This window comes from Ochotona curzoniae, unplaced genomic scaffold, assembly GCF_017591425.1.
Source record: "Ochotona curzoniae isolate NIBS_2020 unplaced genomic scaffold, NIBS_Ocur_1.0 scaffold_3835, whole genome shotgun sequence".
Classification (NCBI taxonomy): domain Eukaryota; kingdom Metazoa; phylum Chordata; class Mammalia; order Lagomorpha; family Ochotonidae; genus Ochotona; species Ochotona curzoniae.
Window position 1 is genome coordinate 2,236,009 of NW_024467114.1, and position 20,112 is coordinate 2,256,120.

The 20,112-nt window shown below is 50.3% G+C and overlaps 1 protein-coding gene across 1 annotated transcript in view; it reads right to left on the reverse strand.

Moving 5' to 3' along the window:
• Positions 1-20,112, reverse strand: part of ABCA13 (ATP binding cassette subfamily A member 13) — a 210,510-nt gene that overhangs the window by 125,227 nt on the left and 65,171 nt on the right. Inside the window, 7 exon segments of the mRNA XM_040964495.1 lie at positions 1,466-1,795; positions 2,910-3,024; positions 6,618-6,903; positions 8,387-8,563; positions 12,620-12,710; positions 15,700-15,813; positions 19,331-19,470. Coding sequence (XP_040820429.1) covers positions 1,466-1,795; positions 2,910-3,024; positions 6,618-6,903; positions 8,387-8,563; positions 12,620-12,710; positions 15,700-15,813; positions 19,331-19,470 — 1,253 coding nt within the window.

Below are 20,112 nucleotides of genomic sequence, written 5' to 3' on the forward strand. Positions count from 1 at the left end.
AAAATACTAGCTGAGTATCTATCCTGCATATGGCTAGGGGAAGCATCCCTGTGGCTCCTGAGTGGTGACAGCCTGCGCCCAGCGCCCTGTGGCATCAGCATGGTGACAGTCTGAGCCCAGCGCCCTGTGGTGTCCTGCGTGGTGACAGCCTGAGCCCAGCGCCCTGTGGCATCAGCATGGTGACAGTCTGAGCCCAGTGCCCTGTGGTGTCCTGCGTGGTGACAGCCTGTGCCCAGTGCCCTGTGGCATCAGCATGGTGACAGTCTGAGCCCAGCGCCCTGTGGTGTCCTGCGTGGTGACAGCCTGTGCCCAGCGCCCTGTGGCATCAGCATGGTGACAGTCTGAGCCCAGCACCCTGTGGTATCAGCATGGTGACAGCCTGTGCCCAGCGCCCTGTGGCATCAGCATGGTGACAGTCTGCACCCAGCGCCCTGTGGCATCAGCATGGTGACAGTCTGCGCCCAGCGCCCTGTGGCTTCTTCATGGTGACATGGCATGTTCCTGCTACATGCACTCCATCACCCACCACAGGCTCTCACGAAGGCGCCACTGTACTGCTTGGCCTTCAGGCTCTACAGCTGTGCACTAAGTAAACCTCTTTTAAGTAGCCTTCCCCAGGTGCTGTGTTAGAGTAATAGAAAACAGATCTGATACAAATAATCCAGCGAGGCTGGAGAAAAGCTCTCACTCACTCACCAGCTCCCGAGGAGCAGGGCCAGGGCTCCACCCAGGGAGTGCACGTGCTGTCACCGTATGAGACAGCCAAAGCTGGCCTGAGTCCTGCGCCATATTCACAGATTTCTGAACACAATCGGCCCTTAGCCATTGTGCAATTCTGGCTCCTCAATACCTCTCCATAGTGGCTCCAGGTACACTGCCAAGGCTGTGGGTTGGGGCAGTTGCCAACCCTGCTGCAGGAGCCAAGCCTCAGGCACAAGGCAGATTCTCACAGTTCTGGCAGCAGGATTGCAGAGGAGACCCAGTGCAGGCAGTGCACATCAGCCCTTTCCCACAGAGCCCTCTAGATGGCAGGCTGGAGCAGCTCAACCCTCTTTGAGAGCTGCATTTTAAATAGGTGAGCCTCTGACATTGCTAATGAAGAGAGCTTCCCACTTAATGCACTATAAGTCATGACTGATAAGTCATGCTCCAAGAAAAATGCTTATTTTTTACTTCTGAAATAGCTTTGGAACTAGTTCAGCCCATGCATGAAACCAAGAGAAACTAAAATTGTATGCTTTCTTAAGGAAGCTGCTGATCTCCCGAGCCTCAGAGAGCTTCCACCCACACCCACCATAACACATGTCCACTCTTTAGCAGGCTGCCCTCGGCACTGCCACCACTGGCATGGCCATCGGGGTGCACTTGGGGAAGCCAGTTGGCACAGAGCCTATGCAGATCTGAACACAGCAAACGGGCCAGGGAGGACCCGGGCTCCGGGAGGAGGAAGGCACGAGCAACTCACCAGAAACGTCTGCAGGCCCAGACTCAGCTGGTTACGCATGACCATGAGGACGATGTAGGGCAGAAAGCTCATGAGGTACAGCAGGCTGGTACAAAGGGCCGCTGTGTTGGCACGGCTGAAAAACGCACTCAGCAAGTAGCTGAACATGACGATCGACACCCCGAAGTCCAGCAGGAAGAGGAAAACGACAGAGGCATCGCTGTGCACAAAGATGCCGCTCGCTTTGAGAACGGCGGCCAGGACGGCACTGCTCACGGCCAGCACCGCCATGTTCTCCAGGAACCAGGCCAGGAAGTGGGTCGTTGGGTGCAGGCCCAACATCCGCAGGTACTGTTGAGACGGAGGGGCTGGCGTTATCACAGCAGCAGAGACAGAGGAAGGGACAGATCAGAGCGAGGAAGGGAAGAGGCAGACGACAGCGTGGCTGGCCCAGTCTGCACAGAGCTGCAGAAAGGACACCTGCTCCCAGAGCTGGGCACCAACCCTGGGCACACTTCACAAAGCAGGGTGGGCACCTTGACAGAAGCACAGCTGAGACCGGGGTGTCCCATGGGCCCCATTCCTTAACAAGGCAGTGGGGGGAAAGGCGTGGGCGCCTGAGGCCTCTGCAGACTCCGCTGCAGTCTCGGCGTGTTTTCTGGTTTGTGTTTGCCCTTCGTTTGGGTGGATTTCGCCCGAGAAGGAGAATGAGGGGCATGGGGGGAACTACTGGTCCTGAATGCCCTCAACACGAGGTCAGTGCCAAGCTCTCAGACACATTGGCAGCCGGCCTCTCCCAAGCCACTAGCTCAGCCACTGGATGCTCCACTGGCTCACCCCCAGGGTGGAACCTACAACGTGAGGACGGCACGCTCTGAGGCCTGCACCCTGGGCAGCCCCTGGCAGCAGTGAGACTGGGAACCTGGCACTCTGTCCACAATGTTCCTACACCCAGGGACTCAACTGAGTTGCAAGAGCACAGGGACCACGAGTAAGCAAGCTGGAAGCAGGGAAACACTGTGCAGGCACAGTACAGGTTTACACAGCACTTGTGAAATAAGGTTTACACACACACGTGACATTCCCAGCCATTTCCTCACATCAACAAAGCTCCAGCAGGCAAACCAGGCATGCACCTGCTGTGCACGGCGAGTCGAGGCTTTGCCTGGGACTATAAAACGAACTTGCACTCTTAGAAGCTAGTTCTTATAATTTTTTAATTACCCATAAACTAAGATGGGAAATGTTACTTCTTGTGGGCTTTGTATAAATTGATAAATGAGTAACCCTGGCTGTGTTGCTGCAGCGTCTTGTGCCTTTAGTGGGGGAGGTCTTCTTTTATCTCAAGGAAATATGTTCAAGGCTCTGCTCAGACCACAGTCTACACGGATGCTCCTGGGACGGGGGCCTGGCTGGACCAGCACAGCACATGGAGAACAGCGCACAGAAGTCAGAGGCAAGTTACCTCTTCTATCTGGATCTCCCGCTCATAGACCAGCTTCCGAACCATGCTGGCCACAGACACCATCCAGGTCAGCATCATGATCAGGGGGAGAAAGAAGCCAACGTTGTTCAGGAATCTGTAAGGGCAGGAGGCAGTCAGCACCCACAGCCAGCGAAGCCTTCCTCTCACTCACGTTCAGGAGGAGCACTGAGCCTGGGAAGTTTTCTATAACTTCTTACAGGCTACGATGAACCGTCAGCATAACTCTGGCCTTTTCAACAGGCCTGTTACGTGAGTGTGATGGATGTGCTCGCCAGCTGTCACCAGGGAAATCCGGCCGGAAACACAACAGTTTCAAGGCGCTAACACGCAGAGCAGGCTGGAGCAAAGCAGCAGCACTGAGTCACAACTGGAGCTTCCCTCGGTATACTGGGACCACTGCCTCTCTTCAATCAACGACCTCTCTACTTTTTAAAAAGCTGCTTATTTATTAGAAAGCTAGAATTATAGAGATATCTCCCCTCTGCTGCTTTACTCCCAAGATACCCCATCTTCTGCTACCTTCCCAGGCCATTGAAGGGAGGTGGACTGGAAGTAGAACAGCCAGGATTCAAACCAGTGCCTGCAGAGGATTCCATTCCAAGTGCTTGGGCCATCGCCACCCATACAGGAGAAGCAGATGAAGCTCCTGGCTTCAGCCCGGCTCAGCCCTGACTACTACCTCACCTTCAGAATCAACCAGTCCACCCTGTCCCAGCTCCCCTGCATGACTCTGAGCCAGATGACCATCTCCTGTCCCTGCCCTGACTCTGGGCCAGATGACGATCCCCTGTCCCAGCAACCCTGCGTGACTCCGAACCAGATGACCATGCGCTGTCCCAGCTCCCCTGCCCCGACTCCAGGCCAGATGACCATCCCTGCCCCTACTCTGAGCCAGATGACCATGCCCTGTCCCTCCTGTTGATGGCCATCAGCCTCCAAGGATTTCTCTGCTTTGCCCCCGATTCTTTCCCACCCAAAAGCCTGAGCTCCACTTTTCCATATGTGTCAGATAACATTGCCCCATGCCCTCGTGGCACTCCTAATACCTGCAAAGGCATTGGCTGGTCAGCTCCAGCCTTGCTTCTGACCCACTTGACCTGGTCAGTGTACAGAAAGCGAGGCACTCTGACCACACAGCACGCAGCCTCTACACTGATCCCAAAGCTGCACAGGGCCACCTTGCTCCAGGTGCTCCGCCGTCCCTTCGCAGTGCTCCCTACCCCCTCAGCTAGCTCCTCCCCAACTCGGCAGCACTTCCTGCCTTCTCACATTCAATGCCATTTTCCTCCTTAATGCATTTTAAACTCTCTGCTTCCCTGGACAGTAAGTGCCACAAGATGCGCTTCTAACTACTCTGGCTGCTGCCTCTTCCCGAGGGTAGAGGTTGACAAACAACACAGAAAGGTCAATGAATGCACCGCAACATTAATGAACGTGACTCCTTCAGGAAGCAGTAGGAACCCACAGGGCAATTTCCAATCACTGTGGTCTCCAGAAACCGTGCTTTCAGATTTGTATGCAGGCGGCTGAGTTCCTGAAAGGTCTCAGACTGTGCCTCAGTCACTGCGGGCCAGCAAAGAATCAGAAAGTGTAGGCTTCTTGAAACTTGCTGTGAGGAAAAGATACATGGTATCTTTCAAGAAGCAGCTCAGCTATTCCCACTTTCAGAGAAGAAAAACAAACCTTTCCAAGGAGTTGAATTGCAGTATCCCAGCGAGCACAGGAGACACCATTCTAGGTTGAATATTTCTCATGGAAAAATCTACCTTCTACGTCACCCAGCCTCCTGTTCAGTCCTCATGACACCTGCTGACCACCTGCTGGAGGAATGGAAACCAGTCCCCGACATCCCTCGGCGCACTGGCAGAAGTGAATGCTGTTCATCCCAGGAAATGTTCCATGTCAGGGGACAAAAGGGACCTGGCACTCTTCACTCACACAGTGGTGCAGCCTCTTAGAGGAAGGAGGCGGTCAGCATGTGTGCTTCCTTTCAGAGTCATCTGGTTAAAAAGCAGCACCACAGAACATTGACTCTGCAAGGTGCAGCCCAGGGCAGCAGCGCTCGCAGCGCTGAGGCTTCAGGCAGATGCTCTCTTCGCTCTTGACCTTCAGTCGGCCACAGGAGGCCGGGACAAGCCCCTACCCCAGGGGAGGTTCCTCCTGTAACACTGCTCTGTTCTTCCTCAAAAATTCACTAAGGACTTGTCACATGTGGAACCTGTCACCAGACAGAACACAGGGAGAGACCTCACATCGCCAGTCCTGAAAGACAGTCCTAACTTCTGCACACAGACCACGGCCCTGCCAAGGGAGCGACGCACCTTACACCATCACATACAGCGTCCTGATGGGCAATAAGGTAGTATCATCTAAGCCAGCTCGTCACAGCATGTCACCAAGGCCAGGGCTGCAGCAGGACGCTGCTAAGGACAGCATGTCACCATGCAGGAAGGATGACCCACAGAGACGTAGCTCACCTCCTTCGGGACCCATTCAAGTCCTGTTGCCATTGGCCACACCTGCATGTCCAAGCTCAATGTCCACTGTGAGGTGAAGGTGTCCTACACATTCCCAGGATCTCCCCAGGGCACCCTGACCTGTGCTGATGGCCTGGGGTCTTCCTGAACCTTTCACCTGCACTCCCCAGGGCAGCCTGACCTGTGCTGATGGCCTGGGGTCTACCTGGATCCCTTTCACCTGCACTCCCCAGGGCACCCTGACCTGTGCTGATGGCCTGGGGTCTTCCTGAACCTTTCACCTGCACTCCCTAGGCCTCTGCTGCTGTGGATCCTGCCATCCACATCAGCCAGCTCTCAGATTACACACCCTGCACAGTGTCTGGCCCAGGGCCTATTCTTCAAGGATGAGTCCTGAAGAGAAAATAATTTCCTGTGTCCTCCCATGCTGTGGATATTGGTCAATAGTGCCATTTCAAGGGCATGTGAGCCCTCATACACCACATGGGGAATTCAGCGACACCTCTGTATCCACAGGGGACACATCCCACGACCTCCATCAGATACCAATGTCCCTTACGTCAGCACAGTGATGTCTGCACAGAAGCCACACAGTCCTTACACTTTAAATCCTCTCTACGTGGTTACATCACACAGTGCATGATAACCATTATATAAATGGAGATTCGCCATGTTGACTGGGAGATAACGGCACGTTCAAGTCTGTGTGCTCAGTAGACACAGCCACCGCTGGCCTCACCGAGGGGCTTCAGATGCTCGTTGTCTTTCAGTTCCACTTCCTGTGGGCTTCCCTCAAAAGACAAGTGCTAGAGAAATTCCAACAGGCTCAACAAAGTGGGCCACAGCAGCCCTCCTTTCGTGGAGATTCTGCTTACGGCATGGCACACCAAGTTTTGCCTTGGGGAGTTGCTGGAATGGTTTTTCAAACATTTTTCCTCTGCAGTTGGTTAAATCCTCACACACAGAATGTATGGATGGGAAGGGCTGACTATTCCTCAACTATGACATATCTCCCAACACCTCATGCACAAAACAAACCTTAAGAAAGTTAAACGAGAAGCGATATTTATAGGAAGTGCCGTTTGGGGAAACCACAGACAAGTTCACGTCTTTGGGGTGATTAGGAAAAGCTGAAAGGCATTTTCCTATGCAAGGACCCTCCCACACCATCCTCTAGAGGCCAGCCTGCCCTCTGCCCCAGGCTACTCACAGGTCGCTAGTGTGACAGGGGTAGGGAGCCGCCTGTGTCTGGGCAGCCGGCTCCGGAGCTTCGTGTCCCGTCTGCACGGCGATGATGGCTCTTTCGATCATGTCTTGCAGCGGGACAAAGATGTAGTTATACTTGAACCCATCCGCTGGCAGGCTCTGAGGATGGAACTTCCAGGAAGGATTCCTCACCAGATCTGTTCTCATGCTGTACAAGACACTGGTCCGGATTGTGTAGGTGACGTGGGGTGGCAGCTTGGGAGATGTCAAGGAACTATTGAATATGACACCTGGCAACAATAAAGGAAAACACAGCGTCACCGCAGCCAGTGGGCATAAGCCTGGCAAGCTGGCAGGACCAGGGAACTCAGCCCAAGTAGCAACGTTAATGCCACACTGCACAGGCAATTGAGGGAAACCTGAACCAAGATCACCAATTCCCAATTCAATACTCCCTTTGGCTGCTAATAAAAACACAAAGAAATGCTACTGGTTCTGCATTTTTTTTTTTGCAGGACAAAGAAAAGTTATATAAGACTGCTCAGAGGATCTGCCTTCCTTCTCCCATTGTACTTGCAACTCAGCACACAGAATTCTTGACTTGGGGTACTTATAACTTACAGTGAAAATACAGGTGTTTGGTTTTCTGCCCTATGGATTCCTTGGGTTTCATCCTTAAATTATTAGGACTTATAATATGTCCCCTGTAAAATGTGCAAGTTGGAGTCCTAGTCCCCAGGACCTGTGAATGCAGTTGTATTGGGAAATGGACATTGAATGTAATGAATGTAGTGAAAACTACTATGAATGCAGTTGTACTGGGAAATGCCATCTTTAAAGAGATGATCAAGCTAGAATGAGGTCACTAGGGTGAGCCCCACGCCACTATGACAAGGTCCTCATTAGAGGGAGAAAAGTGGGCAAAAACAAAAACGAAGGGCAGAAGATGGAAAGACACACTGGAAATCTTTTAGCCCAGGCTCCAGAACAACCATTTCTACTGTTGGTTTGAATTAGCCAGGCTATGTACTTGGTCAGGGCAGCCCTTGAAACCCAACATAGAGCCTCCAGGAAAAGTAGCTAATGGAAGCCCATGTCATGCAGCAGTTTAAAGCACCGCTTAGGACACTACACCCCACATCAGAGCACCAGTCTGAGTCCCAACTGCTCTGCTTCTGATCCAGCTCCCTGCTGCTACGCCTGGGAAAGCAGCAGCACATGACCTGGATTGAGCTGCTGGTCCTGGCTTCTGCCTGCCCAGGCCTGGCTGTTGCAGCCATGTGGGGAGTGAACCAGCAGATTTTCTGTCTTCCTCCTGATGCCTTACTCTACCCTTTTAGAACACGGTGAAACGTTTATTTGAAAGGAATACAAGAGATCACACCGTGTTTATCTTGAACAGGAAAATTATTAACGGTGATGAGTCAGCCATCATCTCTGCTCTCCTTGCCCAGGAATATCAAGAAACAATGAGCAAAGGGAGGAAGACGCTAGCGTGTATGCTTACTCTCTAACTACGGGGAGACAGAATTGATCGTGAGATTCAAGCAACGGAAGCAGGTGCAGTGAGCAGCACTGCCCTGTGTGGTGACACGCGTCCATCGTGACAGCTTGACGTACGTCTCCTCCTGAGTGTGGAGTTTCTCTGCTTATTTGATGCCTTGTCTGGGAGGTTGTGCTCTCCTTCTGGGCCAGCACAGGACACCTTCAGGCAGAAGCCAGCCAAACCGTGACCTACTCGAGCCAGTGTAGACGTCTGCACGGAACACTTACTGGCCAAGAAGCTGTTGTGCTTCATGAGCTCGTGTGCTTCTGTCTCCAGAGCACCCACAGACTCCGCAGCCTGGAACCGGTTCAACGTCACGCAGGAGGACAGGTTGACCAAGACATGGCCCAGGAAGCGGATATGGTCGGCCCCCGCATTACTCAGCATCGTATCCAGCATGCCTCCTGAGAAAAGTGGACAGCTTAGGCCATGCCAAGCTCTGACACACCCTGGTGCTTCTTGTTCACGTAATGAAAACTGTGCAAATCAGTTGGAACAGGAAAACAAATATATTCACTTAAATGCTGCTCAAACAGGGGCAGGCATTTGGCACAACAGTTGAGATATGCTGTTACACAGGCCAGAGATCTGGCCTGGCCCATACACAAAGTACCCAAGGGCCAGATCCTCCTCCCTGAACCAGAAGCCATGGATGTTCAGGTTTCAAGGGTTGCTCTTGGTTCAGAGCTCTGAGGTCTGCAGGAGGGGACCAGGAGCTTGACGGTCCACTAGGCCATGTGAGGGGCCATGGCTGTATAATCTGCATCCTTTCCAGGCAATGGAAATGGGAATTCTCCTCTCTGGGTTTCTCTAAAGATTAAGTGAATAAAGCATGTGACCTGTCCAGCACTCCCAGGATTTGGCACACAGCATGTCACAGATCAGCATTTGCTGGAATTGTGGTTAATAATGTACAACACTGATTTCTAGAGCAAGCATTTGGTCTACTCCCACATGGCAGAACCCGAGTTTGACCCTGCCCCTGGCTCCTAATCGCATCCTCTTGCTACTGCAGGTCCTAGAAGGCATCCATGATGCCTCAAGTAATTGTGTTCCCGCCCACGTGGGAAATCTGGACTGTCTACTCCCCGAGGCATTGTGAGCATTTGAGGAGTAGACCAGAGGACAGGAGCTCCTCTTTATCTCTTCCTGCCTCTCACATAAATCATTTCATGCAAATTGTCTGTGGTGGAGGAATAGACAAAATGCATTGACTTCAGCTTGCTCTAAGACTTAGATGTTGGTGCAGGTAACAGACCAGTTGCAGTGATGTTTTACAAGTGCATTTCCATATTTCTAACCCTACTCTCACCCCAACCAAGACAGAAAGCTCAATACCCCGGTTATTCACTGACACGAAAGGCAGGACCTGGGAAGCAGTTTCCTGATGCGGAGGCAGAGCTGATGGCAGCAGGCTTTAGTTCTCCCTCCCACTGTCTTCTTTGACACCCTATGATGGCACCGTGCCTCTGAAACCAGCCTAGGCCAGGAGGTCCGGAGGACAGTGCTGGCCTTGCTGCATCACACCACGCCTCTCCAAGGCGTCCATCACAGGTGTTTGTTGGGGAGGAGGACAATGAACAAAGGTGGGCAGCACATGGAGAGCTGAGCGCAGTTAAAATACTGCGGAACGATTGATACCGTGTGTTTGAACGATTTATAATGCATTAGTCTTCTCCTCACTTGTTTTAGTGTAAAAGGATGACGTCTCATTTTCTCCAAAGTGTTGAGGCAAAAGCAATGCTTTTGAATAATACATCACATTTCCTCTACAATTTTCAAGGGGCCCTGGCACTTGCTACATTATCCCACTGTCAAGTTTGGAGACATCACCTTGCTGTGAGATGTGCATGGAAGGGGATATTTGTGAGACAGAGGTTGAAATGAATCTCCGAGGAGGACCCAGTTGTTTCCTAATGAGTGTGGGCAGGGGCAAAGTACGGATCTCTTTGCATGCCATAACAGCTCTCTCTCTGGAGGCCATTAAAAAGCAAGACACTCCCAAGGGGTGGGCTGTAGCCACCTGCCTGGGTGCAGGAGGACCCCTGAGGGGACGATGCCACAAGGGGTGGGCTGCAGCCACCTGCCTGGGTGCAGGAGGACCCCTGAGGGGACAACGCCCCAAGGGGTGGGCTGCAGCCACCTGCCTGGGTGCAGGAGGACCCCTGGGGGGACGACTCCCCAAGGGGTGGGCTGCAGCCACCTGCCTGGGTGCAGGAGGACCCCTGGGGGAACAACTCCCCAAGGGGTGGGCTGCAGCCACCTGCCTGGGTGCAGGAGGACACTGGAGGGGCCGAGCCCACCCACAGCAGTTCCACCAATGGGCTGTTTGCTTTCAGACTGTTACTAACCTGTCCTAGCGTCATGTTTCTGCTCTGTCAGTCACCCACGGGGTTGTCAGGAAATTAAATCAGGTTTATGTGTATAGGGAAACTTCGAAGAGCTTGTGGAAATGGAATCAGAATTTTAGCTTGGCATAAAAAATCCTTGAACTCCATGCATAGTTATTTCATAACACACATTTTCTATGAAATTCCTGAAATCTTCTTATGTGATTATATTTTAAGATCTTTGCACCAAACTAAATTTACCTTTTAATTCCATTCACCATGAACTTTTTGAAGTCACCTAACACACACAAGCACACACATTTACATAGTTTGATGTCACCATAAACACTTATAAAATGCCAACTGTTGCCATAGGTAACAACCAATTATCATTGTTTGAATCTTATAAATGCAACTACCAAAAATGAGACCGTTGTACACTATACACTGCGGAGTACAAGATGGGGAGCTGATTCTTTTGGAGGAACTGCAGAGCACTGAACCCCGCAGGCTGGGGCAGACTGGGTATGTTTTTCTTTGCATTTTGCAATCGCTGACCACTGGCCACTCAGAATGTGCTGCTCCATTAGCGGGCCTGGCAAGCTTGGTTAGACACCTTCACTGCACATAATTCCAAATGTCAAACACAATAAGGAGTGAGGTGGCCTCCCTCTGGCACAGCTTTAATTATCTTCCAAGAGAAAAATAAAAGCTTCTTTAAAGGATCAAGATGGCAGAGAAACACTAGCCAGTGTGAAGCAGAGAGGGCAATTTCCTGGAAATAGCAGAGGGCAGAAAAACAGCAGAGGGGTACCTGGAGACTGACAAACACAGGAAAGCAGCGGACACAACAGTGTGGTGTTGCAGTGACTGATACACCAGCAACATTCAGCTAACGGGCGATCTGAACTCCACCAGCAGCCGGAACTCCACCAGCAACCAGGTAGGAAGGGACGTTCACCAGTAGCTCAGCAGGGGAACCCAGAAAAGAACGGCTTGTCCTGCTGGTCTGTTAGGAGCAGAGACAGAGCAGCAGATCCCAGACAGGCAGTACAGGAACAGGGTGGATTTCACAGACCAGTCTGCCCCACTAGTGCCGCATCGGGTGCCATTTTGTTTAAGGAGGCAAAGGTTTAAAAGGACTGAGCATGCACTGGGCTGATAGTGAACTCATTCCTGGATCAGTGAACTGCAACAACATGGCATCCTACAGGTTCCACCCAAGATAGGTCCAGTTAGTCCCCAGACCTGACAGACAGCAGATCAAGAACTCTAGCAGTGCCACATCAGGCACCATTTTATATGGTGTGGCATAGGCTTTAAGACTGCAGGAACAACAGTGAGCTGTACATCTGTACATGTGCTGTGCTTGGCCAGAACTCACTGAGCTCAGTGCATTTCACTGATCCCACAGGAAAATAATACCAGCTATAGCATCGTACGGGTCGAAACAGGTCTATGTGGACCTCAGACCTAACGGCCAACAGGTTCTGGCAAGATCAACACCAACAACAACCTAACTATATAGGACACCTGATGTCTTCCTAATCCTGGGACCTGCTTGAACCAGAAATGGGAAAAAGGCTGTACAGACAATGGTGCAGCCTCGGCATGATATCACAGGAAATGGAAACTGGTGAGCCAGGGGCTGGAGCTATAGAGACCACGGTGGACATCTAACATAAGAACCCAGACCTGGAACTTGCTGGAGGGAGTGGCACAACTGACTGCAAACAAAGAGCCCTGTATCAACTGCAATCAGTAAAATCAAAGTGTAGACCCCTTGGTGACACAGCTTAGAAGCCTGCCCCAAGGAGAAGACTCGGCTAACCAGAAGCACAATGACCCAGAGCAAAATAAGAAGCAAAGGCACAATGAATATTACTGAATACTCCCCTGCAAAGGAGCAAAAGCCTTTGCCCACCTCAGAGTTAACTGAGGAAGACACTGAGAAAATGAGAGATACAGAATTCAAAACACTTGTTATAAAACCTCTTATCAGCAATGAGAAGCACATAAAGCAGGCATTCAAGGAGTATGTCATACTGGAAATGAAGCCACATGGATCTCTGTGGCCACAGAGGTGGGACCCGTGGCCCGGCCACGCTGGCATGCCACCAGCACACCTACCATTCATCTGGAGTTGTCTGATTAGGTCGTCTACATCAACGTGCAGATGGGCCTTGATAAACCTTCTGATAAATTTGTTTCGCAGGGCCTCCTGAAGGAAAACAACAAAAACCACTCTATCATTTCCCCTTATTGAATAAACTCCTTAGGTTTACTGAAAGTATCGTTACACAGGGAGAAGACACCAAGGAATCCATTGAAAAGGAGTTTTAAATATCCCAGTACATAACAAGATAATGCAATTAGAAATTTACCTTAAAAAAAAACAGTGTCAGAGCTGAAATGATCCACTGAAATGGGAAAGAAAGTGAATTTTGTAGCGACACTGGAGCACAATTTCTAATGACACTATACGGCAATCCTGACTTTACGTGAGATCTTTCTCCTTTCCTTGACATTCCCTTGGCCAAGGGTCAACTGTGAAAGGGATCATTTTATGCAAAAGCAACTAGAGCAGGGTTGCAGCAGTTACCACACCCTCTCTCCATCCTTGGACACCAAGACTCGTTTGGAGAACATACTACCCCTTTTATTTATTTGAAAGGCAGATTTTCAGAGAAAGGGGGAGAGAGGGAGAAAGAGAACTTCCACCTGCTGGTTCACTCCCCAAATGGCTTCCAACGTTGGAGCCAGGACAGCGTAAAGCCAAGAGCTTCCTCTGGGTCTCCCACATGGATGAGAGGCCCAAACACTTGGGCCATCTTCTGCTCTTCCAGGTGGTTGGCAGGGGGCTACACTGGAAGGGGAGCAGCTGGGTCTCAAGCCGTATGGCTCTCTCCTGCCACGCCACATGAGTCTGCAAGTCCTTCACACCGCTCTCCTCTAACCGTTGCTGTTTCCTGCTTGGCATCAGCAGTGAACGGTTTTATCACAGAATTCTCCAAAAGATGTACAACGTGTCACAAGCAACAGAGGAAAAGTACTGATGCCTAGAGAGGCCCCACAGCAGGACTGGGACATCAGAAAAAAATCTGGAATGTTCCATTCCTTAAAGATCATCTCTGTGTTCCCCAGAACATACAGCCTCGGTTTGCAACAGCCCTTTTCCAACACTCCATTACCAAACCCTGGACTGCTAGGTTGAGGGACTCTTATTTCTCTTCTCTCACCAGATGTTAGTCATTTGCCAGTCAAAATACAGGGGGCCTTTATGGTGCTGACGCCATTTAGCCCCGGGGAGACTCGCCTTGCCTTTCACTTGCAAGCAAGCAGGGCACGGGGCCAAGCTCGCCACCTGGTGGCACAGCCACGCTTTGCACACAGACCTCAGGCTGTAAACCCCAAGAACCACAAGCTCATTGTGAAATTTAGGAACTTAAGACATTTCAACCTATGGAAGGTCTCCAAGTGATTGAAACTTGGCTTTTGGTTTAAAAAGGTCACATTTTATTGCAGTTTCAGGGAAACACAAGATGCACATAAACATACAATATAATGACCATTTAGATGATGTTTGCCCAGACAGCATTTCTGCAGACCAAGGAGTCGGGTCAGTGCAACGAAGTGCATGGCAGTGGCTTTCACCTCCAACGTGATCATGCAGTGTTGGCACTCAGCTAAGTCTCAGCAGGTGCCCATCATCACCTCCTCAAAGCCCCAACTATTCTCCAGCTTGCCCAGGCAAAGTCTAACCACTGCCCTGACACAGAGTTAACCTAGGAGCAGGCAGACAAGAGTCGCGGAGGCAGACAGTAATGGCCACCTGAAGACCAGCGCCAAGGAGTGGGCGGGAGTGGACACCCTGCAGGGCTCAGCCTGGCTGCCAGGTCGGTGTCCACCACGGCCAGCCCACTCCTCGCAGCTATGGCTCCATGACCCCCAACAGCCTCAGAAAGGTGTTCTCCATCACAGGCCCTAACCTCCCGCTCTCCTTCCCCCCACCCCCAAGCCAGATGTGCGTTACCACATAAGCAGCTCATCCCCAGCTTCCCAGGCTCACACCTGCTCCTGCAGGGAAATTCTTGCCCGTTTACCCCCTTGGCAGCCTCATGATGCAGAGGCCATTCCTCCACCTGCCTCGTTGTTCTTCCACATGCCTGACACACCCAACTCACTATCACCCCAGGATCTTTAGGGTTTCCTCGTTCCATGGGCAGGAAACCCAAGACACCAGGACGCTCGATGACCAACTATGAACACACAGCTGGTGTGGCAGCGCTGGGATGCACACCTGGCCCACTGTCTCCTAACCCAGGTTCAGAACTTGGTGGGTAACAAGTCAGCCAGGAAAGAATGTAGATGGGGTGTGGTCTCCCCTCCCAGCAGGTGCCCAGAGCTGCACAAAGCCTAAGATTTACCAGGTGACTTGCCTGGAACAAAGTGTCACAGCCAGTAAGTGAACTGTGAAGGAATTGGAACACTTGTCTTGTCAGGATTCATTTCACAAAACAGAATATTAGAAAATGGCCATGAGGGCAGGCATTATGGCACAGTAAGAAGTCAGCATCCCATGCGAGTGTGAGCTGCTTGTGGCCCAGCTGCTCCATTCCCAATCCAGCTCCCTCCCTGCTCAAGGTCGGGGGAAGAAGTAGCAAAGACAGCCCAAGTGCTTGGCCAGCTGCCTGTGCGGGGGCCATAGCTGCCCGAGCAGGGCCCACAGCTGCCCATGCGGGGCCATAGCTGCCCGTGTGGGGCCCACAGTGGCTGCCCATGCAGGGCCGTAGCTACCCGTGGCTGCTGACTTCAGTCTAGATCAATGCCAGCCCATTTGTAGCCATTTGGAGAGTGAACCAATGGATGAAAAATTCTGTTTCTTCCCCTCTCTCCATAATTCTGACTTTCAAATAGATAAATGTTTAAGAGAAAAAAGAAAATAATAATTGATCATGATAGACCCATAATTGAAAAGTCTACAAATCATACATAAAAAGTATGGTTTCATTTAGAATTTAACAAGTCATTATCCATTCTCACAATAACACCATCTTGCATGAACAAAACCCTGATAATCATGAGATATTTCCCCTTTTCTGTCAATTTCACCAGTCTACTGTGGAAAGTCGCACCTGCCCAGGGCGTGTGGACTGGATCAGGCCTAGCAGGTGGTCCTCAGCCCTCGGGCCTTGGCAGTCACTACCCACCTGGAGCTGGTTGAACATCTGGCCATTCGTGCTTCCCTGGAACAGACTGGACATCTTCAACAGCATTTCCAATAAAATCTTTAGGTTGTCCACAAAATGAAAGGTAGAATTCGCCTGTAAAAGGAAGCACACTCAGGCCTGTCTCTTACTCAGTTGTATTGGGTTAGGCAAACACAAAACGGAAGAGCAAGGTGCCTGCCCCCAGCAGGAGTCTGCAGCTGCAGGGTGGGCTGGTGAACCCCTCACCCCTCAACAGGAAGGACCCCAGGCCCTCTCTCTCACTGTTCCTCTTGGCTCCTCCCACTTGGGACCTGCGTGCACACTTGCCTTGGCATCAGCCCACTATGTTGGGCTCAGACTCAGCAGCAGGCATGACCCGGTACACGCTGGTCAAATGCCGTAGGCCTCCCTGACACTTCCTCCTCAGAACGCGTTCTAGTCAGTGGGGCCCAACACCAGCAAGCAGAGAGGAAAATCGCACCTTTATTCACCTGCTGCTGCTGGCAGAGTACACTAGCGTAAAATGCAAAAAATCATAAAAATATTCAGTCACATGCTATTTTCTCTCAAGATAAAGACTCTATCCTGGGGCTACAGTTTAAATGAAACCAAGCTCTCCTGTGAAGACGTCTACTGCAATGTTACTGTATTTAATTCTGAGAAGGGTTTCAGGCCACGGGAACGATGGTGGAGGAGGGCCTCACAGTCCAATGACGTCTTCCTGGGGTCACGGGAGCCGACAATAGGTGACGTAGCCCAGAGAGAAACCCTAAGCCCCTAACTTCCAAATGCAAAGCCAATGGGGACAGTAAGAGGTGGGGTGCTATAAGCATGCAGATGCATTAATATTCCAATGTCTTGGGACCAGCCTTGGCACAGAATAAATGTTCAGTAAATACCAGCCATGCAGCTCAAAAAGAATCATGCAGATACGTGAAAGCTGAAGGATGATGTTATTAACATGGCCAAATCAGAAATCTAGAAAAGATTTTAAATCTGCAGATAGAGAATGTATACATATCAGTGTGTGCTTTACAGAACCATACAGATACGTACCAGTTTCTAACATTTAAGTGAACAATTTATCATATACACACACTCCCTTACCTTGCAAATGCCCTGAAATGTTTCCCACAATACACTAGTGCCCAAAACCAGAAAGTATATTCATTTACAGATGTATTTAAAATCATAAATTAACAAAATCTTGCGCAGACTTTAAAAATATATTTATTTATTTGAAAGTCCGAGTTACAGACACAGAGAGACATGGAAAGGCAGTTTTCCGTCTGCTGACTGTACTGGCCAAAGCCAACGGGCTGGGGCTGGGGCTGGGGCTTCATCCAGGTCACCCAGAGGGTGGAGGGACTCACGCACTCACACAGGGCTGCCTTTCCCAGGCCGTCGGGATGGAGCCGGACAGGAAGCGGGAGAGCTGGGACACAATCCACGTCCTGTGGGGTGCCGGCACCTGTGGGGGTGGCTTCACACACTATGCCACAATGACAGCCCCATGTACACACTGTTCAGGAAATGACTTTACAGGAAATATGTTAAACTATCAAAAAAATATTGCATCCAACCAAATCACATTCAAGTTAATTAAATAAGTATTCACTGACTATGTCACTAGGAATAAGAAAAAATACATGCGCTATTTCTCCAAATAACAAACATACATGTCCCTGGGAGTCTACTTTAAGTTACTTCATATTCACTAAAGTATTAGGATGCATAGAAACTATCTGTGGTTGATAACGTTAATTGTCTAACATTATTTTTTCAAAAATTACTTAATTTGAATACTTAAATGAACAAAACAATTTAATATTAGAAAACACAGTTATCGGGGCCAGCACTGTGGAACAGCAGGTTAAGCTGCTTCTCTGGATGGGCTCCAGTTTGTGCCCCAGCTGCTCCACTTCCCAGCCAGCTCCCTGCAAGTGCACCCTGGAAGGCAGAGGAGAATGGACCAAGTACTTGGGTCCCTGCACCCACGTGGGAGACCCAGATGAGGCCCCTGGCTCCCGTGTGGCTCGGTTCTGCCCACTGTGGCCAGCTGGGGAGTAAATCAACAGAAGGAAAATCTGTCTATCTCTGTCTCTCTCTCCACATCCCAGCCACCAACTCCGCCATTTAAATAAGTAAATAAATCCTACAAATAAAAGTAAATTAAAAGGGTGATCGATGCCTCATGGACCTGGAGGACAACAATGACAAGCACAGCACGGTGTCAGTAGAGTCCCCAAAGGAGAGCCAACAGAGGAGGACGGGAACATCAGGAGAAGCGACGGAAATTGGTGACATTCAACATCCTGCAGGCAGAGGCAGCAGCACAAACTCCACGTCGGATACACAGAGGAAATCATGCCAGGCCACACGGAAAACTGAAAACTGAGGCCAAAAGCGTCTGGGACACTGACAGCGGAAGACAGCCATTCTTTGTCTTTTGGTTTTTGTTTATTTGGAGCTTTGTTGCTGTTTTTGTTGCTTCACTACTTAAGAAACACGAAAAGCTCCCACCCTCTGGTTCTGTCCTCATCGGCCACAGATAAAACAGGAGAAAAGCACTCAATACAATTCACAGGTGTCAATACTGAATACACAGGTGTCAATATTCAATACTCAATACACAGGTGTCCGAGTCTTCACTGACGCTCCCAGAGTCTGCTCAGCACGTTGCTTGAATGGGTACAAGGACATCTTAACTGAAAACTATTCTGAGAATTGGAAATACTAAAAACTGGTCCACAGGAAGGAAAGAACAAACACAAAGGTAACAGCTGGAAAAACTCCAGATGCCTGATGATGAGCGAGCAACAGCCTACAGTCCATCCGGTCACGAAGTTACTCAGGATGGAAAGGAACGAACAGCTGATGTTTGCATACTGCAGACACGGCTCTTTTAGGATCTGGAAGTCTTCGCCCATTGCTGTGTTGCAAATCATCAAGTGAAAGTTGTTCAGACAGACACTAAGATACAAGTCCGAGCAGACAGCATCTAATTCCACAACTAGCACTGCCTGGTAAACACAACAGGACCTGAGCCTCCCCAAGCCCTTCTCCCCAGACCTGCCCAAGAGTCAGGAGAATGCTAACAGCATTTTAACCTACTTTCCTTCAGCAGAGAGGAGCTCAGGGACATGGGTTTGAGTCCTGATCCAACCCTGGCCAGTCCCAAGACCTTGAGTAAAACCCAGCTCCACTCCTTGGGCTCAGAGTGGTCAGTCCAAAAAACCTAAAGCAATACGTGCCCCATAGAGGGGCTGATGAAGCTGTCTGGCGGCTTGGTTCTTTGATTGCTACTCTTCCTGGCATGGTTGTTAACATGAGGTGCTGTAAGTTGGCTTTGGAAGACAGAATGACAGAAACTCACAGACACCCAAAGTCTGTGAAAAAAACAACATCCCACCCACCCCTCTATGCCGTCCTCAACACCCTTGGCAGCCCTGATTCTGAACGATGCCCCCACTCTCTGCATGCCCTCCAGGAGTCACTGACAGTGGTGGAGCAGAAACCCAGGCCGAAATGAATGACAACTGACACAAGACATTGTCAGCAACCCAACGCACGCGGCACCTCTGCCTTGCCTTGTGAAGCTTGGCTTGCCAGCGTTGCAAGTGGGACTTACCTTTTGGATGACCTGGTGAATCTCGGGGGTGTTGGGCGTGTACAGGATTTTTCCGTGGAGGACGGGTTTCAGGAAGGACCACACCAGGGCACCATTTGGAGACTGCAAGATCTCCTGATACAGCTTCAAGCAAAATGGAGCTGTTGCCATTGAAAAGGAAACAAAGGTTACGGGGGACATATACTCACACAGCCACCCTGCCCCATCGTTCAGGGACTGTTTCACTTTTTGTGACCAACACTGACTTAGAAAGTCAGCTAGCACAGTGCATTGGGCTCACACTGCCTTGTTCCCTCCAATGACTTCACAGAAAGAAAAGTGCGACCCTCGTGTTCACAGAGTCATTTGGCAATAAGGACGCAAAACGACGACAAAGACTCAAAAATGTTAGAGTAATCATAATGAAATAATAAATAAAATAAAACAGCCTTCTGGAGAACGCTTCCATTTCAACAGTCACTGAGCCTGAGCTGGAGGCGCCTCTCCAAGTTGCTACTGAGTTTTCTCTGATGCGCCTACATGGAACCACCAAGCTTGCTACTTCAGATATAGTCAGTTGTCCAACTTGCACTCAGATGACTCATGGTGACTCTTAGTACCATTCAGTGCCTCTCAGTTTCAACTAGGAATTTACTTAAATGGTCTAACTCAATAGGAATTTGATAAAGGTAGAGATTTCATCATCACAGCGGTTAGTAATCAGATATTATAATGTTTTAAACTAAGGACAAATATTTTACTGCAACTTTCATTTATCTGTAATAGTTTTGCTTTGACAATGA